Below are 23,285 nucleotides of genomic sequence, written 5' to 3' on the forward strand. Positions count from 1 at the left end.
TTATCATGAGTTAATCAGAAAAAAAAAGCTAAATTCCCCTTTTACTTTGGATAAAAGGTGCCGTTGCTGGGCTTTAGAAAAAGTGGTAGTGAGACAAAAATCGGTTAAAATCCTGTGCTATATATATGAAGTTAAGCCTGCATGTGTGGCAGTTTTCCAGTGACAAGGAAGAAGTAGTTTTAAGAACTGACAAATCCCTGGGTGAGCTTCTTGTTACCAGGATTTGATTGCCTGATGGCTGACTAGAATAAAAAAAAATAAATAAAATTATAATTTAACATTTCCTCCACACTCTTTGATACAATCTTACCATGTGATACTACTTAAAGACCCACTTCGATTATCTTTCATCTATTAAGCATTCACAATCTTCTTTTATTTCTGAACATGCAGTTTTTAGCCAAAATCATGCCCCAACCTGTATTACAGGTGCAACAAAAATGACGGGTAATATTGGAGCTGTCCAGCCGTACAGTTTTGAGTCTGACGCCAGCTCGGACGAGGAAAACAAAGACGTACATGGATCTATTTGTCTACAAGTGAATACATCAGAATGGAGTGGAGCAGGGAGCTTTTGATCTGCTGATTGTATTTTCTACATCGCCACTGTGACCTTTTTTAAACTTCTTTTTTTTGTCTACTTCTGATCTATACCAATTTGAATAAAGAAATACTCAGAAACGCAAATTTAAGCTTAATTTTCTTAATTTATGTCCTCCATCAACAGAAAAATGCTACTATAACATGTTAAAAACATTAAAAACACAAAATTCATTATAGTGGGTCTTAAAAATATCGAAAAATTCCAAACACACACTAATCAGACCAAGATCAGTACACACTGTATAAAATTTCACAAGACTTATTTCCAAATAAAAAGATTGAATTGTAAAAATCTCAAATTTGGTGGTGGAACTGTGCTGCGAGTGTTGATGACGTGCAGGTGAACAGGTAGGCAGGGCGTGGCCCCGTGCGCAAGCAGTGACTGTGACACGCAGGCCCCAACTTCAGGTCCTCCTAACTTCTGTCCAACGCAGCTACCAAACCACATCATCCAGCTTTAGAGAGGAAATTGAGAACAGAGGGACCCCGAAGGGGGAATAAAAAAAGCTTGAGGAGGAAACAAAGAAAGAACTCAAACATTACTTTTAAAGTCTATAAGCAGCTATTCTCACCTTATAGAGGGAAATACAGTAGCAGAAGCATCAAGAGACTTATATTGATGAAAGACTCAGCAGAGACAACTTTTTAAAAAAAAGTTTTTTAAACTCTTGTGTTTCTCTTCAATTCCAACTAAACTTGAAAACTATCTGAAAACCTTCGACTGATCTTAAAAACATTAAATCCTCTTTACTTTCAACACCAGTCAAAACACATTTTTGTGATGAATTCCAAAATAAAAAATTGCAAAAAGATCTGTTTAAAAATTACACAGATTAAGTTGGATTAGGCTACAATTTGCAAAGGAATTTCTAAAGACTCCCTTTCAATGCCTGAATGTTGTTGACTGTTGTAATTCTCACAAATAATTCCTAAAATGAGATGTTTCTGTCTGTTATCTCATTCAGCCACTCCTAAAATGTATGTGTAATAATGTGAAAATCCAATGGGAGTAGCACTAAGTTTGTGGGTTTCTCATGCTGCGTTCACACCGAACATGATTTGCACAGCAGATGCGCCCATTTGATTTGAGCATCCTGTTGCAATTTGGGAAGCACGACATGTTCATGAACACATTATTTGACAGCCGTTGAGCAACAATCTCTTCACACATTTAAATAGTAGCCTTGTGGTAGAGTGTCTGCCCTGATACTGGAAGGTCATGAGTTCAAATCCTGGTCAAGTCATACCAAAGACTAAAAATGTGATCCAATGGCCCCCTGCTTGTAACTCTGCATTAAGGGGTTGGGTTGGATTGCAGCTCCCCGCTCCTCCAGGGGATGGGTCAAATGTGGAGAACACATTTCACAGACCTAGGAGTGTGACTACTTATAGGACTTAGAGGGGGCCTATGCAAATTTGTAATTCGAAGCACATTGTGTGTGAACGTAGCATAGAATACACAAACTAGTCCTCGATCAGTGGCATTCTACTTGTTTTCTTTCTGGTTTCCTCTCATAAAAACAAACCTGTTCAAGGTAATCTGCAGCATTTTGGGCAAGGCAGTGTCTGAAAACGAGAAGGACATCAGCCCTCTGGGATTTTTGAACTGCTATAAAACAACAAAGCCCTTGTAATTTTTCAACTCGCACACAACAAAAAAATTCTGGCATCTATGCTGTAGACTGGACCAGTGCCTTTTGTCATACACCTGTTTCTTCATATCATTTTAATATTTTACAACATTGAAAATTTAGTTAAAAACGACTTTCACTCTAAAACTGCATTATAAGGTCAGTTAGCATTTTTTGCTACTTTTAAAACTATGGAATATTTTTATGAAGATTTACAAAATATACAAACGTAATTCTTTGTATTGAACCAGGGACCAGTTGAATGACTGATGAAAGGCTCTTTTAAATATAGTGATCAAATATTTAAATCTTTGATCTTGTTATTTTCTAGATCAAACAATTTTTTTTCATTATTTAGATTTAAATTTGCACTGCACCATTCCATTTGAATTCTTTTACTTTTTGATCAAAGCTGCAAATAATGAAAATGGATAAGTCAATGCTTAATTATTTTTAAAAGTTTTTTCCTACATTTGGGTACAAATAATAGGGATCAAAGAACCATCGAACAGACATTCACAAACACAAAGTAGGCCTGTTTATTAAAGTTATTTAACCTATCTTATAGCCAAAATGCAAAAGAGTGTCGGTCCATACTCACTTACCCTTGATAAAGGTTGCAGCTTTTAATGCAAGATCGTCCACGACTGAAGAACTTGCAGGACAGGCACTGGTCTGGGCCGGAACCCCAACAGCCATCGTCTGAGCATAGCGGGTCACAGACCATGTGACCCCTTGCTGCTCAAAACACATGTGAGCAAAGGAAAGAGAAGAATTGAATTAAGCACACTGTACATGCATAGAAAGAAAAAAGTCTCTAAAGGTCTTTTATATTGTAACAAAATAATGATAAGAATAGGCAAAGTCCTGTAATCCCTCGTAAAAAACACAAGTCACAGTGCATAGTAGCAAATTTGCATTTTTAAATAGCTATTTTCAGCTTTTTTTAGCTATTAAAGAATAAATCAAAGAGTAATTGTGATGATGTTTAATGTTGTGCATGTTTCCTGCCTTTTGTGTGGCGCCTTGAGACTACCTCTGTCGTGAACTGGTGCTTCATAAATAAACTAAATTCAATTGAAAATAATTACAGAACAGTAGAAAGCAGCAAAAGGCAGTTGTGTTTATGGCCAAAAAATAAAATATAGAATAATTCAACGGATGGCTAAAAAAAGGTGGTAAAACCTTGTAGGATTTTTCAAATTATACATTAAATCTAATAAAATTAGAATGATACCAGAAGAAATTAATTTTTATGTGTTTAATTGCTATTTTAGTGAAGTTTTTGCAAATGCAGTGCTGTGGTATGTGTTGTGTTTCTTTATAAATTGCCATTGTAATTCAAGCGACCACTTCCAATGACAAGCCTATGTAAACAAATGTATATGCGAGTTTTGGGCTACACCATTCAAATGTTTCTGTGCAAGATTTTAAGTCAGTTTGAAAGCTGTCTGTAATAAAAGGCGTAGCCATTGGCTTTTAAACCAGCTGAACTTTGACCAATCAGGGACTTAGATTTGGTGGTGTGGCACCCCTTTATTTTATTCAAAGGAATATCTCTATATACATATATATATATACACATATATATATATATATATATATATATATATATATATATATATATATATATATATATATATATATATATATACATATACATATACACATTACACATTACTTTTGAGATGTTGATTGACAGAATTATTTAAAAAAACAAACTAATGAAATATGGGTGGACAAAAATGATCGTACCCATAACTTAATATTTTGTTGCACAACGTTTTGAGGCAATCACTGCAATTAAACAATTTTTGTATTTGTCAATGAGTCTTTTGCACCTGTCCACAGGTATTTTGGCCCACTCCTCATGAGCAAACTGCTCCAGTTGTCTCAGGTTTGACGGGTATCTTCTCCAGATGGCATGTCTCAGCTCCTTCCACAGATGTTCAATGGGATTCAGATCTGGGCTCATAGAAGGCCACTTCAGAATAGTCCAACGCTTTTCTCTTAGCCATTCTTGGGTTTTTTTGGCTGTGTGTTTTGGATCGTTGTCCTGTTGGAAGACCCATGACCTGCGACTGAGACCAAACTTTCTAACACTAGGCAGCACATTTCTATCCAGAATGTCTTGATAATCTTGAGATTTCATTTTACCTTGCACAAATTCAAGACACCCTGTGCCAGATGCAGCAAACCAGCCCCAAAACAGAACAGAGCCTCCTCCATGTTTCACAGTAGGGACAGTGTTCTTTTCGTCGTATGCTTCATTTTTGAGTCTACGAACATAGAGCTGATGTGCCTTACCAAAAAGCTCCAGTTTTGTCTCATCTGTTCAAAGGACATTTTCCCAGAAGCTTTGTGGCTTGTCAACATGCTTTTTTGTAAAATTCCACTCTGGCTTTTTTATGATTTCCTTTCAACAGTGGTGTCCTCCTTGGTCGTCTCCCATGAAGTCCACTCTGGCTCAAACAACGATGAATGGTGTAATCTGACACTGATGTACCTTGATCTAGGAGTTCACCTTTAATGTCTTTGGAGGTTGTTCTGGGCTCTTTGGAAAACAGTTCCAACTATCCGTCTCCTCCATTTGTCATCAATTTTCCTCTTCCCGCCATCTCCAGGGAGGTTGGCTACTGTCCCGTGGGTCTTAAACTTCTGAATAATATGTGCCACTGTCGTCACAGGAACTTCAAGCTGCTTAGAGATGGTTTTATAGCCTTTACCTTTACGATGTTTGTCTATAATTTAGTTTCTAATGTCCTGGGACAATTCTCTCTTTCGCTTTCTGTTGTCCATGTTCAGTGTGGTACACACCTTTTCACCAAACAGCAACATGACTATTTGTCTCCCTTTAAATAGGCAGACTGACTGACTATGGGTTTGAAAACAGCTGTGATGTCAATTAAAGGACATACCTGAGTTCATCAAGACCCCCTGGGCAATTAGTTCTCAGTCTTTTATGGAGATACCATAATTTATGTCCAGTCATATTTCATTAGTTTGTTTTTTGAAACACTTCTGTTAATCAACAACTCAAAAGTAATGGCTGATTTTGATTATTTGATTTTCAATAAATTTAAATTTATTGTTAATTTTGACCGTTTCAAGTCATTTCAGTGAGCATTGTGGACTTTCTTTCTTTAACTGAGGGGTACCAACAATTTTGTCCACCACTGTATATATTTATTCAAAGGAAGATTGAAGAAATAACAAATTATAAGAATAACAATATTTAATAAAGTTTTTAATTCAACAATTTAGGATATACAGACAATGTTGGGGGTAACTAATTACAAAGTAACAAATTACTGTAATTTTATCACTTTTGTCAGTAATGGAGGAATGTAACAAATTACAATTAAAATTTCGGTCATGACTGTCAATTGACAAAGCCTCTTGGATAAGAGGTGAAACGTCTTCTGACATTAAAACCAAGTCCAGATGACATCCCCTAAACCTACTACAAACTCATTGTAATGGAATACCTAAAGTCAGAGAAAAGATTCAAAGATTTTTATTGTCATTGTAAAATGAACATGGAGGCATTTAAGAGTTCATTCATTCATTCATTTTTTGCTCATGAATCCACACTACATTATATGTTATCTTGAATATATAATATAAATATCTACTATGATATATAGGCAGGGTGCTTCTGACCGGAAGATTGCAGGTTCGATTCCCGCCTTGCCCGCCTATGTGTCAAAGTGTCCTTGGGCAAGATACTGAAGCCCACCTTGCCTCCGGTGGAAAGTTGGCGCCAGTGTTTGCAGTGATAGCAGCGAAGCCGCCATCAGTATGGTAATAGGTGAATGAGACTGTGACTGTAAATCGCTTTGGGCCGTTGAATAATAATAATAACAATGCGCTTTTCCAGTTGCTCAAACCGCTTACAATGTGTCCATTATTCATTCACTCCTCATGTACTTGGTGATGACAGAGGTGTGGCTGCCAATTCGCGCCTACGGTTCCTCTGACCATCACCGGGACATTCACACACCAGTGGAGCCACACTGGAGGCAGAGAGGGTGAAGTGTCTTTCCCAAGGACACGGGGGGAGCGGGGGATCGAACCGCCGACCCTTCAATCTTGGACGACCCGCTCAACCTCCTGAGCCACTGCCGCCCCAAGAAGAACCTAATAGTTAGACAGCTGAGGCTGTGTGGACTACAGGTGATTAGGATGAATTTAGAGCCTGTCATTAAATAACTACTTAAAGACCTTCCATAATTCCCATCTAGACATTGCCATCTGTCTCCCTTGCTCCCCAATGTAAAATGCATCTTCTTCAATTTGACTTTTCTTTCTTTTAAAAAAACTAAATCAATTTGTTTGCATTTCAAATTAAATTCTCTCTACCTTCTATAGCTTACGACAAATGCTGTAAAGAAACTCCTGCTGTGTTTGCCCTTCCGGCCACATGTAAGCCACAGGCAGTGTTTTAGCGTCATCTGAGTCTCCATTCAGAATGCTTGGAGCATACATTCTGACAAAAGGATGCAGATGCACAAAGAAAGGCAGAACTCAAGTCTGAAAGCAGAAGATGAAAGCTCTGCCTCTCATAAGAGATAAAACCGACCCTGTTGGGATCCCAGCACCACAGGTAAACTAACGATGTGAGAGAAATGAGGAGTGGATGAGAGAATAGATACTGAAGTAATAGCATTATCTGAGCAGCCAGTTCAAAAGCATATATCAAATGCATCTGAAATGGCTCAAAAAAAAAGAAGGGTATAGTCATGTGGGAGATGGAAGAAAAGACTATGATGGCGATTATGATAACTGCTTCACTGAAAGAAGGATAACAGAAAGACCGACTTTGAATAAATATTCCTTAGAAAGATGATGGCTGTTCAACGGTTTGGGGTATGTACTGATGCCTTAAAGAACGATGATTGGGGGGACTGCCCATCTGCACCTGGGGCTGGGATCACTCCTTCTCTGGGGCCTGGTTGCGGGAACCCTCTTGGTTGCTTGGGTGGCACCTACCATGGCCGCAGGATCTGGAGAGGCGGGTAGGCGTCTTTTTGACATGTCAGAGTTCTTTTTCCAGCTTCCTCCACTTGCGAACCATGGATTTATTAATCTTGAATTCTCTCACAGCAGCTGGATTCCCATGTTCCTCCGTGTAGCTGATAGCTTACAGTTTAAACTGTTCTTAATAAGCGTGTGTCTTTGCAGGTGGCATTTTCAGGGTGGCCAAAACGATTTTCTGCATAATCCTCATTCCCGCACTTTTTTGTACTATTTGTCTGTCTTCTTTCACTTCCTCATTTCTCTCCTTACCATTCTCATGCTGTTCTCTCCACCAAAGTCAAACAACAAAATATTAGGCGCATCGCACCATAGGGTGCTCCGTACATTTTGGAGAAAAATTCAAGATTTAAGTGTGCCCCATAGTCGTGAAAACACGGTAACGAGAAAAATATTGCAACCATAAATTGCTTTCTGAAAATCACATTTAAAAAAATCTGCTACAACAAGAATAAAGTTTCAAAGAGACCTTGTGATGTCATGCTTCTCAAAGTGCTTTACATAGAAACATAATCAAATTTTAAAAACAAAACAAGAGATTATACAAATATTTTGTTTAACACCCACACAATGCCACTACCCCCCCCCCTTACAACACACACACACATACACACTATGATAAGAAGAATGATAAAATTATGCAATGTAGAAATTTGGCTTTGTATTGAAAGGGGGAAACAATATTTTGAGGACATGTCCACATCAGTGACCCTCCACTCAGGTTCACAGAATACTCTACCAAAGTAAAGTAAAACAATGTCTTTGTTTGCTTTCTGAGATTCTTCAGTGACGGCGACTAATTTTAGGGAGATGATTCTATACAGATCCTGTCATCCAAACAAATCTCCAAATGGAAATGGTCAGAAATGGACGGCCTCTAGAGCGGTGGAATGTTTCTAATGATGAGAAGTCAAAACTTTGATAGAGGCCACTGATATCGAATTGTAACGTGGAAATTTCGGCTCTGTGTACCCAACACTTCTCTATAAAGAGCTTTCAGGTCAAAGGTTTGGCTAAGAAACGGCCAGTGGAACAACAACAAAACTGCATCATAGAGATTGGATAAACTAAACAACCAAAAAATTAAATGATGAAAAGCAGTGGGTCCCTTTGAAAAGATCTTGAGCTGAACCATTTAAGTCTACCAAGTCTATGTTGTGAACGAAAAAATGTGCTCCATGGGTCAAATGATGCAACCTAGACAGAATCTTGGTCACTTGGGTGAGATTCTGAACTATTCGAAAGATCTAAAATGTCTATGTTCCCAGGTAACATTACATTACTTACATTCACTCAGGGCTCAGAAATCTGCCTTTAAGCAACCACATCTAATAAAAAGTCTAAGTACCGGTAAATGCACGTATATGTGTGTTTTGGACTTCTGCATTTAATACTCTCAGTCACGCATCACTATGCAAGGTTTTAAGTCCGTTTCCGGAAGCCACGTACAAAAGCCATGGACATTGAACATAGGTCAAAAGTTAAACCAGTTAAACTTTGACCAATCAAGAAACTCAGATTTAGTGTTGGCCTATGGGTTGTGTCATTTTTGGAAGTGCCAATCGTTTGAAAAGTGATCACGAAGGAAAAATGTACATTAATGGTTTGTGTCCAGAGCAAGATTGGAAAGTTCGACATTTCCCACCATGCTACCATGTGCTACCTCAGGTAGCGGCACTCCAGTGTGAACACCTTATGCTAAAAGTCCATTTAGGAATGACCGTTTAGCCTGTTTTTGCCTGAAGTGTACGTCACTTTAAGAGTAGATCATAAACAAAATTCCGGCTTTAGTCCATACACTCCAAAACTAAAAAAAATATATAAATTTACTAAAAGTTTTTTACTTTTTGAAATATTTAATATATATGTGTGTGTACTTTGTCAAATTGCAATCTTTGTATTTTTCACATTGTTATATATATTTTATAAAGTTATGCACATACTTTTGCAGTGTGATTACTCCACATCCTCGTATTTTGAGTCTTTTTTTAGACACTGCTCTGCACACATATAAAACCATGTCAAGGATGTGAATCATGAATAACCCTCTAATCTTCAAAGTCACAAGGGAAAGTCGGTGCACTAGTGTGTATGAGTGTTTTTATGCTCAACACTAGGAGCTGCCAAGACAGGAGCACGGTGAACAGCAAAAAGGGGGCCAACTCAATAATGCAAATCTTTCCTCATTAATGCGCTTCACTGTAAAAAATGAAATTACATCAAATCGGGTTTTACTGGGCAGCAAATGAAGAAAAACAATCAGATCTTAAGCATTCAGAAAGGGGAAGTGCAATGTTAAATGAACAGATGACACATGCAGGTGTGTGCTGACACAATCAAAGATTTTTTTTAGTATAATTTGTTTTTAATAATCAATGACCAGATGTAGTCAATCCAAATGGTATTTTCCAATATCTCTGTATCATTTCATTTTTTTTTTTTTAATGGTATTGGTCAATTCGATTTGACTCAACAACTTCCCTCAGACAGATTGATCTGGTTTGATTGTCGGGATATAAATTAATTTGTCGATTAGTTTGATTAATCGTTACATCCCTAGTAGTGTGCCTATTTTTTTTTTTATGAACCCTAACTCATTAACCTAAACTTGACATCCAATTACTGATGCAAAAACTTCCATTGGCATTTTTTAAGTATTTATCTGTGCAGGTTCTCATTCATTAAAATTGATTCCATCCAAGTAAAGAAAAATGTAGCCAGATGGACTTGGTTTATCTGTCATCTCTGAAAATCTTAGTTGCTTTCTCAATTCTTTGAGCTGAGTAACTAAACCGCTGTGATTGCAGTAATATCATCATGATTTGTTTTAGTTCCTTTCCTTCCTCTTTCGGCTTCTCCCATCAGGGGTCGCCACAGCGAACAAGTCGCATGGCAAACTTGGCAATGTTTTACGCCGGATGCCCTTCCTGACGCAACCTTCTCAAACCGGGCTTGGAACCGGCACGGGGGTAGAGAAGGGAACAGGGAGCAGCCTGGAGTCGAACCCTGGTTTCACGGATGGAAGGCGCCGCAAACCAGCACGAGCTAAACCGGCTCCCCCCATGATTTGTTTTAGTTAAACTGAATAAATAATTGGAGAGGGTTTCAAAAATAGGCTAAAACTTTGCAGCCCAAACCCCTCACAGTGTTGAGGTGATTTTCATATCACCTTTGGGCTCCGTCAGGCCTTTGCTTATATACATATACAGACTTTGCAACTGCAAACACAGCATGGATGTTCTTTTACCCAAAGCACTTTTCTCTGTCCATTAAATTTGACCTGTTGACCTTTTCTTAAAATCACTACATTACCTTTATTTTACATTTTAAGCAAAGCAAAGGTAAAATATTCCTTTAAATCTTCTATTTTCATAAATACAATTGATATTTTTCCTTGAATGTAGTTCCACTCTTTAAAATACTTAAATACACATGAATTTGTATGATTAACACAATTTTTAATGTTTTACAAAGCCAAGGGTTCAAGTGAGGTTTGGAAAACATTTGTCATCCTTTATTTTTTTTTTTCCATCGACTTACCGCATTCCAGTGGGTTTCGGTTGTTACGGACCAGAACCTTTTGGTTTGGAGATCGGAACAGCCTTGTCCAGTTAACAGTGTTGTAATAACAAAGTTGTTTGTTCTCAGCAATGTGCACATTTCCTGCACTGATCTCCTTTAGTGACTGAAGCAAGAACGAGGAGATCCCTTGTTGTTTCAGCACCAGCAGGGAAATGCCACTGAAATAGGAAAAACACATGATGGCATGAGACCACAGGTCAATGAATACATGTTCTGTGTATTGTAACACAGTTTTAAGTTCATAACTATGGAAATAACGTCTTGGCCTCCTTTTCCCCCTAAATCCCAGTTATCATCATCTGATCAATTTTGCATCAGCAGTTGCAGTTTCAGGTCAACATAGCCCTGAATTTAACAGTTTTATGAACCGTTTTCATTTTTCTTTTTTGGATTTCTTTAACTTTCAAAGATGTTTTGACTGTAGAACTTGAGAAAAAGCCTTGAATTTTAAGAACAAGACTTTAGACATTCATTTCTAGATGAAAGTGACCGGTAGTTGCTTGGGTATTCAGATGTAGGGATGTTTAGTTCATAAGTAGAAGTAAGAATTTTAAAGACACACTCCGATAAAAATTGGGTTTTTACTTTTAACATGTTGGTTCATTTTTCTGATGATGGAGCTGAAAATTTCAATTCTAAGTATTTCTTTATTCCGGGTCGGGCCACAAGCTCCCTGTTTGACTCCCCTATGATCATCCACTTGCAGACGACTAAATCCATGTTTCTAAGTTTTCCTCGTCTGAGCTGGTATCTGGGTCAAAACTGTACAGATGGATGGCTCTGATATTACCCACCATTTTTTTGCACTAGTAATGATATGTTGGTGGTCTGGGGGGGGGGGCTTTAAGCTAGCAGGAGAGCACGTAAACCGAGTGCTCTTAGCTTTTAGCAATGGTGAGAGGGGCTTGCTCCAAGACAACAGTCCTGCCCACAACTCAGAGGCAAATTTCTAACGAACTACTGCCGCTCTGCAGAACTATGTCCTAGAGAAAAACACAGGGTTTGTTTGTTCTTTATTTAGGCTAAAACCGGCATAATCCTAACTAATAGACCACTAGGATTACTTTTGCGATAGATCAAAAGATGATCAGAGTGGGGCTTATAAATATTCAGATACCCTGGTAAGGGTTTGCCATGCTTCACCAATACTGAAAACAAGGTTTGTGTGCCATGCAAATATCAACTAGGAACTCTTGTGGTCAATAAAACAACACAAACTTTGTGGATCCTGTTCATCTGAATTTCATGTCTTTAGTAATAGAAGCATGGACTGATTTGTTGGGCATTTGCATATCACTGCAGTTTTGTATCAACAAATGAAGTAAATCCATTGATTTTGAGGGCAATAATCAAAGAGGACCAGGGAGTTGAGAATATTATTTCTTAATTATTTAGAAACCAAGACTTTCTTCTGTTTCTTCGATTGTCTAAAACACACTGAACTGTAATGATTGCTTGATCAGTTTTTGCTGTGAGTTGTCCGCTGTGATGGTACTTGGTCGTTTCAGTAAAATAGTGTATCGTTCCAAAAGGTATTTTCCAATATCAATTATTGATTTATCTCATTTTGAAACAATGTTTTAATGGTATAAGTCGATTTGAATCAATTAACACTTTGCCTCAGGCAGATCTATCTAGTTGAAAAAAAAGGTGGAAACTAGATATGTATTCAAAAAGAGGAGGTTAAACATTTTGCCCTACCACAACTCCATACCATCACAAGAGAATTTTTGTTGCAACTGAACCATGCATCACCATTTCCTTCCAGTTGCTCTAAATGCAGCCAGCATTTAGATCTTACAACATTACACTAGGATACACTGGGTTTGTCTTAATGGACCTTCACTGTGTTTTCAGCTCAAAGCAGGCATATTAATGTCAGTGTCATGTGTGAGGTTTGTGGCGTTTCAAGCTCTTTGCTTTCAATCAGCCAATTCTATGCAGCACGTGTTCATTAAACTCCAGTATAGGCTGCAGCAACAACTCATTTACTTTATTCAGAAAATCGTTTAGCTTGACTTCTAACTCCTTCCTGTTTTTGCCGCCTGCCTCCATTCTATCCTTTTACGGATTTTAAATACCACAGCATGCTAGTGGTGTGTGAGACCCATCACACACAGGATTTGTAAAATCAAGCACATGGCAAAGTTGAGCGCCAAGCTATAATTTGTACTGCAGCTCAATGTTGCCATCAGCCGGCAGGTGCAATTGGCTTACAAATTCTTACAGGTGTAAACCTGCACACACACAAAATTATGCAGTGCCTCAGAAGTAAACACTCGTGCTTTTTCTATGTAAATGCCACATTTTTGAGCACTCTTGCACAAGGAGAAGCATGTAAGAGAGAAAAGAACGTGTAAATGTCAAAAAATAAAACGTACTTAATAGTTTTAAAAGTCTATTGTTTTTAATGGTAACAATTTAGCTAAAAGGCAGAGTTTCTGGATGTAGAAAACCTGCTTTGGACAGATTCAGCGAGTGACCTCAACTGTTTGATGCCTTAAACCCGTTTTACCTGCCTTGTCTGCTGAGAAAAAAAAAAAATATATATCTCCTGGGGAAGGAGATTTGACAAGAAACGTTATTTTATGAGGGGAAGAATACAATGGAACTGCTATTAAATGTGCCAGAATAAATGTAACACTGACACCCTCTTTTGGATCCCACTGTCAAATGAGAGTTTATGCTACAACACACTGACAGCTAACACGAAGGAAAGACTCCATGAAGGTTTTTTACGCTTCCACAAGTCTCCCTCAGTTTCTTTATTTTGGCACTAAAACTGAGTCTTACACCTTTTTTTTCCAGCTGCACATGTTTTATTTTAACCTGGTATTAAAGATATTCTTAAAAATAAACTCTTTGGCATGTTGCAAAACAGATTTGTCATTTGTGACCCAGATATTAAATTGATATAAAAACACTTAATCTGTATGCCTATGGGTACGTTTAAAATATTTTTAGATTTTTAATTAAAGGCCTTGAAACTTTATTAATTTATAATTTCTTGCAATTGCAACTGTCTCTTCTCCCACCTTTTTTGTTCGCTTCTATCGTTGTCTTTTGATGTGACTTTATTCATGCTGACTGGAATCCTCTTTGCAATTACTTTTTTTAGGTTTTTGTAATTACCTTAGAGTTTATCGTTTATTTGAGATAATACTTTATGCGACACGCTTAAAAACAAAAAAATAAATATATCTTTACAAATAGTTCTATAAATTCAAAATGTCATGAAAATTTAAAAAGTTTGAAGCAGCAAAATTTAAAATTACCACATTTTTTTAACAATCCAAAATGTGATTATAAGACAAGAAATGGAATTATTACAAAGAAGTTTAAGGTGCCTTTGGAGTACAGAAGCAGAATATGTGTGTTTGGTGACCTCTGTCAGGCATCTGGCATCTTGAAGCCAAGTTTTAAGTACACAGTATCTATTTTTTTCTGACACCTTTGACTAAACTCTATTGGTTTTTTAATCTTTACATCTTTTCTGCTACATCAAAAGTGTTTCTACTTCATCTATAGGCTTAGTTTTCATATGTTTAATTTAAGACATATTTAGAACCTGTATTTAAGCAGTTAACTGGTGTATTATCTCGTACCTGTATAATGCTCTTCCTCCAATAGTTGCCAGGTTGGAGAAAACAATCAGGTCAGTCATGTTGTCAGGCCAAGATTGGATGTTAAGGTAACCTGAATCCAAACACACACAAGCACAATTGTGTCACCTGTACAGTTTAGGAAGAAGGAATATTAATTTCAAAGATGACACAAATATAACATGACTACAGTCTCCTCTTTCCTGACAAACGTAATATTCCAAAACCATATTGACCAAATCCAAGCTAAAGAAGCAATCTGGTACATGACATGCGTAATATCAACTTTAAAAATGGAATAAGTGCATGACAGCATACCAATATTTTTCTTTTTTCCCCTCCGTTCTGTTCTGTTAAATCATTTAAAGAAGTAAATGAAAAACTGAAAGGATGGCTGCTGCTCATTTGGAATTTTCAATAATGGATTCAGAAGTATAAAATATTTAGTGGTGGAACAGTGGGTAAGTACAAACCCCAAGTCAACAGTAGAGGACCAACAATGCAGCTGGCTGAGGGCACAAGAAAAGGATGACGTTATGTATCTAAAGATTCTACTCTTTAAGGCGTCTGGTCGCTAAATATTTATTTAGAAGATAATTTATGCACCTCAAAGTAGTTTTTCTGCTCCATAAGTCAGTTCTTCAAATCATTAGACTGTTTGGATGAGCGGTGAGTTGTCGCCTAACTGAACCTCTAAAGTCCAGTTACTCTGAGAATTTGAATCCTGTGACAACATAACCTGAATGACTGAAAATCTCTATAGAGACATTATGTACTGAAAAAAAGTTAAGTTACAAAAAGATGTATGTTGGGTTGTTTTCTCACACTCAAAAGGCTGATTTGATTTCTCCATAATAGGCTTGTTGACAACTTAATAATAACCTTCAGCAGCATCTTTATCCCTTTGCGCGCATCCTGGCTTGTTACTGCCATCCCAGAAGAAGAACAGAGCCTCTGAACAGATTCTCATTAACAATGTTTGATGAGGTGCCGTTTAAAGAGTCCGATAACTTTAAAGAATTACACACAGCCCATGTTGGAGAGAGTATGGATGCTCCTATTTGGTGAAAAACATAAAAATAAAGTAGAAGAGGGACTTTTCTTGGCTTCACTGCAGAAGTACTAAACCTTCAAATGAGCCAGTCAAAAGAGGCAACATATTGACAAGTTTTTTTTGTTTGTTTGTTTTAAATGAAAAGCTGAAGTAATATGGTTCACATAACCACTGCTGCACTGTTTCATATTTTTGGGAGTGTAAAAAAAACACATCAAAGGTCATATTAGGTGAACAGCAAGTGTAACAAAAGTGCCCAAAAAGACCATGGTAGGCTGGTTTTCCTAATTGTATAAAACTCCAATCAGAGCAAAGATATACTGAATTCTAAAAACACTGAAAACTGTGATTTCACCGTATACATGGAAACACCACAGAGCTTCTTTTTTTTTATGTGTTCTCTGTTAAAATAAATATATACAAATTAAAAAAAACTAAACATTTCTAATCAGGGAGTTTGTTTCTGTATCAGATTGTAGATAAATACACACTTAACTTTTACAAAGGTGGTTTTAAGGGTTCGAATTAAACATTTTACAATTGTTTTTACTTTTTACTATTCGTGTTCTCGACTGTGAGGGTCAGGCCTGGGGGAAAAAATCTGTACACTCTGTTTTTACTTATTTACTATGTAATCGCATGCTCTTTTTATCATGTATGTGATGTGTGAATGATGAAGGATGTTGTACAGTTTGTGGCTCTGTGGCCCAGAACCAATTTCTTCTTTGAGGACAATAAAGTTTACCTTACCTTACCTTAATCTTCCTGTAATCATAAATGTATTTCTTGAGCCATGGTGACCATGGCTTATTTATCGATGTATATCCCCAACATTAAACTGAGCATAAGGATTAATCAAACTGACAACTGTCCAAAGATTTTCATGGCAGAAGTTCATCTCCTGGAGAGTTGCAATGACACATTTTTTTTAAAAGTTTTTTGAAGTTGCTGAAGTGAAACCCCAAATGCACAGGCTTGACCATAATTAGTGTTCTTGGGTCTTTCAACTCAGGAATTTTCCTTCTTCTAAATGTATTAATGGTCATTATAGGAGCTCCAATTTCACAAAAAATAGGGACTTAAAACTTATTGACCCATATTTTAGATCATTTTTTTTAAATATCACAGCTGCATCCGAGCAGATACAGTAACATTTCTCTAAAACTGTATATGAATTATATAGTTATCCTTATATTAAAAAGACATCTTTCAGTTAAGTATTTTTATGCATGTATATCTCTAAACTAATCCACCAATCCAACTAATCAGTCAGTTTAATTCATTGATTAAATTGGACTGATTGATTGGTATAGAAGTTTACATAGATGCATGTATATGATTACAACACAATATTAAATTAATTAATACAACAATTTAACAGAACAATGCAACATTTCTTTTCACGCGCAATATCATACCAAGTTGAAATGAAGTTACATTTCACTTTCGTTGACAGTTCTTGACATTGGGCTGAAGCCAGGCTTTGTTGGTTTGCTGTCCTTGTCAATAAAGGTTATTGTAAAAATGCTACAATGGTAATATCATAGAGCTTCCAGCATCCAGATATCATAACAGCATGCCTGGGGCCTCATTTATAAACGTTGCGTACGCACAAAAGAAGGCGTACGCCACTCTCTACGCAATAGTTGAGATTTATAAAAAGCAAACTTGACGGGAAAATGTGCGGTCCTTCACGCAAGCTCTGACCCAGGCGTACGCACAAAAACAGGTGAAATGAGAAACGGCGACACCGTCGGCAGATGGAAGAAACACGTGAAAGTGAAAATGACAATACTGCCTCTCAGAAATAACATGAAGACTTCACAAAGCAAGTCTTACAATTACCAGCCTACACGAACACCCGTTTGATCGATCAGCAGTGAAACAAACAAAAAAATCAAACGAAAATTACAACAGAAATTCAAATGAACACTTATTTGCAAAAAGAAAAGTGAAATATGTTCTGCAATATTGGCATGTTGTGCAATTCATCCTCATAAATAATATAGTTAACAGAATGAAATAATGTACAAAACTGATATTCCCGTCAATGTGTCCGTCTGGCGGAGCAGATAGAGGTGCAATTAGACAGACAGACAGACAGTCAGACAGACAGACAGACATATTAATTGTCCACTGGGGAAAGTTGTTTTCATAGTAAAACATTTTTTTCATAAGCTACAGAATTATGGTATTCATGCATATGCCTTTAGTTTGTTTTATTTTTGATAAAACCATGTATGGCGTATGTCTCAACCATTCAGAAAGCAACAAGAAATTACATTTGCGCTGAACAATTTCCCATTTCCACGTCGATTATTACCGACATCTGTAGCTTGTCAGATGCAATTAAATGGATGGAAATAAAATGCCCCATCACAATGCGTAATGACGCACAATGGCTGATCTTGCGCTCTTAGAAGATGTGGCAAATGGAAGAATTTGGAGTGAACGCATCTTTAGACAGCAAGAGGACGTGCTGGCAAACGAGGACGACTGGCTTATGAGCCGGTTCCGACTTTCTCGAGCCGTCCTGTTGGACCTCTGCAGGCTTTTGGGGGGGTGTCACCCGGTGCATCTGGTGCGTCGGCGTCCCCCTGCGCCTCAGTCACCACTCCACTAAGGGATTCCCCAATTCTTGCCGCTTGTCTCTCATCAAGACGGGTCAGCTCCGGTGTCCCCCCCCCCCCGTGGCAGAGACACTCTGGCGATGCATCGCTAGACGTTTTTTTGCCTCGACTTTGATGTCCGACCATTTCTTTTTTATTTAACCACGGTCCGAGGTTGTGAGGCTACAGCATTAACGGCGTCTGCCACTCATGTGGCTTTTTGGCATTAGTAATGCCCACACTGTGCCCTCCAAACAATACTTTTCTCCTCTTTTCCACCTCGCCAACGATAAATTCTACTTCACATTGAGTGAGGTTACGTTTTTTTCATTTCCTCTCGGTGTGTGCCATGGTTTCACAATCAATGAATATTCATTTGTGGGCGTTTCACGGACTATTTATGGACAACTATGGGCATGTCATGAGGCCGCAAAAGCTGCGCTGCTTTTAGAATTGGTTGTGATTTATTAAGGGAAAGATGCGTGGGATGTGCGTGCGCACGGTTTTATAAATCCGAATATTTCTGTGCGTACGCACGTCCTATGTTTCATCCGTACGCCACTTCTGACGCAAATCCTACGCAAAGTTTTATAAATGCGGCCCCTGGTGTTTTGTGTGAACACAAAACGTCATCAGCTCTGCAAAGGCACACCAGTCGTGAACTCGGGGTCCTCTAAAATCCAGACATGCTCACAAAGCAACTTCTCATCCTCCCTTGGATCATGCAGATTATCTATACAATTGAGTCTATAAAAGCACTCCACACTGTAAGTAGATTTATTGAGATAAACAAGAGAATAGGCAGCAATCTGACCGAAAGCTAGTACAACTTAACAAGATCACTTTGGGCACATCCCACGCCAGCGTCATGAAACTGGGACGTGACCGTGTGTGACATGCAAAGGCTTGATGTCAAATGAAGTAACTCTTACATACAGCCTGTGGACTGATCTGATGATAAAGCAGACTTGACGGAAATGTAGGGATGTAATAAGGATGAGTAAAAGCGCTATCAAGACACCAGGACGGAGTTGTGCATGTCCTGCCGAGGTGACTTACAGCAGGTTTGACTGAGCACTAATGCACACACACAGACCCTTTACACATATGCATCTGTGGAAACACAACAATCCATCAGATTCAGTTATGCTTCAAACGAACAGCAGGGAAGAGATGATAGAACTGACTAGTTAGAGACCAATAAGTCAAAAAAAGTATAAACACACTGAACAGGCACAGATGAATAACAAGCCTCTAACAACACAGAGCTTTACACACACACAAACAAGACTACTGCATGGCCTAAATATGTTGAGATGGTCTTAGATTTATCAAACTGGTAAGTCACTTATAACTGGGTTACTGAAGGAAACTGTAATGGTATGGGTTGCATGGACCCTTGGCTTGCGTTAAAAAGGTTTAGCTCAAGTTTTCAACAAGCTACTTAGTGTAGAGACACATATCTGAACTTGTTTATAAGAACACTGTCACATTCCAGCAGTGTGAAAGCAGGGCTGTCAGTAATAAATCTTTGAGCAGATGCCACACGCTGGTCCACACCATCCTCACCACAGAGTGATTCTGAAAAATTGGCCTCCTACTGTAATAACAACTTGCCAAAGCCTGAGCAGTACAAAGCAACCACAGACCTCTTCAAAAGGGACATCTTGGTTCTAAGGACAACACAAAAAATAAAATGCAATACTTTAATGTGCAAAAAAAAGAAAAAAAAGTTTGCTTTTAAATTGTCCTATTTCTACATCTGAGTGTCAGTTAGGTTTGTCCTCCTGGATGTTTCAATGGAAAATCAAATTTTACAAAGCAGAATGTTTATTATTCCTCAGTGGGACTTTGGCTAAATTGTCCCATTGAGATGTGATGGCAATTCTAAAACTTGTATGTTTTTTTTTTTTTCCTTTTCTGAAAAGGGCCATGACAACAACTGAAAAAAAATCTCCAAACCTCCCTAAACAACCAGGTTGGAATTTTCCAACAATTGAGGGGTTCACGTCTATGTAAGCGATTGTGTAGCATAATTAAAAATAAAAGTCAACACCAGAAATGCCTTTTCATTTTCATAATAAAGCTGCATTTTTTTACTCAAAATTAAAATGAAAAAGCAATCAACCAAAATGTTTTTTCATTTTCGTCTTCAACACTGCTTATTGTGTCACTTAATTAAAATGATAATAAAAATGGTATTTTTACATTTCATTTTCAAAAAGGTCTCTGGTAAATATATAGCAAAATTTATTTAGAAATGTCTAATTTGACAATTAAAATGGATTAACAGAAATGCTTTTTCATTTTCAAAATGAAGCTGCATCAAATGACTCAAATTGAAAATGCAAAATCGATCCTTCAAAATGTTTTTTTATTTTCGTCTTCAACACCGCTTATTCTGTCTCTTAATTAAAATGATAAAGAAAATGGTATTTGAAATTTCATTTTCAAAAAGTTCTCTGGTTAATGTGTAGCAAAATTCATTTAGAAATGTCTAATTTGACAATTAAAATGGATTAACAGAAATGCTTTTTCATTTTCAAAATGTGACTGGATCAAATTACTCAAAATTAAAATTAAAAATCAATACTTCAAAATGCTTTTTCATTTTCTATTTAAAAACTGCTTATTCTGTGTCATAATTAAAACGAAAATGCAAAGAGGGCATTGCATTTTAATTTTAACATTCACACTGCGTGTTGCATAATTCAATTCGACTCAGCATTTCCAGAGGGGAGGCGGGACGATGACGTCAGTACTATCTCTGTGTGTCCGGCTGCTAAAAAAGGCGGATCAGCAAAGACTCCAACGGGTGGTGAAAACAGCTGGGAAAATCATTGGGACCACTCTCCCAGAGATGAGTAGCCTCTACACCACCCGCTGTCTGAAGAGAGTCCACAACATCCTGCATGACCAGCACCATCCAGCCCACCACCTCTTCCATCTGCTGCCCTCAGGAAGGAGGTACAGGTCTATTAAGGCCAAAACAACCAGACTGAGCAAAAGCCTTTATCCACAGGCTGTGCAGCTGCTGAACACTCCCTCCTAGCAACTGCCCCCCCCCCACCTCCTTATCTGAGCACACTGTGAAAACTGAACTTTGCATTGCTGCTACTAACTTAAGATCTTGTGTACACTGAATGTCTTATTTAATGTCTTATTGACCTATCTATATTTCTTTTCATGTTAAGTCTTTGCTGTGTTTCCTTTTGTACTGATGCTGCACTTTGGTTATTTATTTATTGGTTCTTTTTTTGGGTGAATTGAACTGAGTGGCTGTTGTTGATGCTCCAAACGTATTTTCATTGTTCCACTGACAATGACGAATAAATATCTTGAATCTTGAAAATACACATGCTAGGAGCAGTGCGGCCAGGCTTGTAGCTTATGTAAGCGGCAGAGGAGAGGGCTTTGTGACGGTTGTGCATTCCTGATGGTTGTACACAGTTTCTCTGGACTGCAAAGCAGCATTTCCGCCTTCCGCGGAGATTTAAGACGCACCGCGGTTCGTCGAAACTTCTCCACGGACTAGCTTTGTCTTCGGACCGGCAGCCGGATCGCCGAAGGCAAAAGTCCTGCTACGAAGATCTAAGAAACTCTAATATTAATGTGTTTCCAGACATAATAAAGGCTGATGTAATTCCCACCTATTTACATCCAAGATGCTCATTTCCCACACAGAGTTTTAAGTACCTCCACGGCTAATGTTTTTAGCACGTATTAGCCTAATGCTAACCCATCTTTCGGGTCCTCAACTTGCAGCGAAGAAAAAAACACTGACCGCACGGATTTAAAAAAATATAAGCGAGCAGGTCCTTAATAATATCCATGACAGTAATAAAAGCACATTTAGAAGATGGTCTCCTGCAGCTTCGGCTGAGTGTGTGTTGGCCCAACCAGCAAACGCTTAGCATGGCGAAATCTGCTATAGCTGTTGATGGGGCTCCAGCTGTCCTCGAACAGCAAAATCAGCACGAAGCTGCAGGAGACTATCTTCTAAATGTGCTTTATTACTGTTATGGTTATTACTAAGGGCCTGCTCCCTCCTACGGAAGCACCGCGGAAGGCGGAAATGCTGCTTGTGGTGTTGAAGTAGAAAAGGAAAAGCATTTTGAAGTATTGCTTTTTCATTTTAATTTTGAGTCATTTGATGCAGCTTCATTTTGAAAATAAAAAAGCATTTCTGGTTTTGACATTTTTTTAAAATTATGCTACAGAATCGCTTCCATACACCTCAGTGTCTGATCTTATGAACACAATTGGATGTTAGTTACAACACAAGAGATACAATAACAAGACCACTGAGATGTACCTCCATATAAACCTCCATTAAAAAAAAAAAAAATTCAAATAAAAAAAAAATCCAACTGCTTAATGCCAGAAAACAAATTATCTTGTTTGATCAATTCTCTATTGAGAACCACATTAAAACACACCGTGTGCACAGAAAATAAATCAGTGGATGTTCTTAGTGAAGAAGGAAATGAGCTCACTCGTAAAGGTTAAGAGTGCTTAAGTTGTGGTGCTTACTCTCCATGTCAAAACACTTATGCTAAATGTGACCACTTGGGATGGATTCTGACCTGTAAAAGTGTCTTTGAAGACATTGTCAAATAAAGCAAGATTCAAAAGAAGAAATAGTAAAAGACAAAAGATGATTATGCTGCCATGAATAGTCCATCTTGCTCATTTAAAAACTGGAGCAATGTTTGTGGTGACCTGGGGTCACAGAGGCAGGTTTGCTGCTTCTGTCAGAAGACACGTTCTCTAGACAAGTTGGAAGGATGACAAGCTTAGCTGACACACATGTCTGGCCACTGATTCATGCCCCATCAACTGCTTGAAAATGCTTTCACTAACCATAACAAAAGGAAAAAGGGCCTTTTGTGGAAGCTGTTTTGTGTGCCTCCTGTGTCAAATCTCATATCCTACAGGAAAATGCTACAGAAGGCATTTAGAACCTTTTTAGATTTTTTGAAAACTAATTATTTTCCATTTCAACACAAAAGCAACAGTTTAAACATTATTTTTCACAACACTTTAAATATAGGATGACATTGCAAACATTCTCCTTGTCATACTTCTTCCAACCAAGGTTTCAACTATTAACCACAGAAAATCTCAAACTAAGTACAACTATATTAGACAAAGAGTCATATAGGCA

General features: G+C 37.8%; 1 protein-coding gene across 1 annotated transcript in view; it reads right to left on the reverse strand.

Moving 5' to 3' along the window:
• The window catches only part of erbb4 (erb-b2 receptor tyrosine kinase 4), a 298,636-nt gene that overhangs the window by 68,717 nt on the left and 206,634 nt on the right, over positions 1-23,285 (reverse strand). Inside the window, exons 11-13 of the mRNA XM_011489669.3 lie at positions 14,459-14,549; positions 10,812-11,011; positions 2,840-2,972 (exon numbers count right to left, since the gene is read on the reverse strand). Of these exons, the coding sequence (XP_011487971.1) occupies positions 2,840-2,972; positions 10,812-11,011; positions 14,459-14,549 (424 nt within the window). The remainder of the gene's footprint in view (positions 1-2,839; positions 2,973-10,811; positions 11,012-14,458; positions 14,550-23,285) is intronic.

The sequence above is a fragment of the Oryzias latipes genome, chromosome 21 (genome assembly GCF_002234675.1).
Source record: "Oryzias latipes chromosome 21, ASM223467v1".
In the NCBI taxonomy this organism is placed as follows: Eukaryota; Metazoa; Chordata; class Actinopteri; order Beloniformes; family Adrianichthyidae; genus Oryzias; species Oryzias latipes.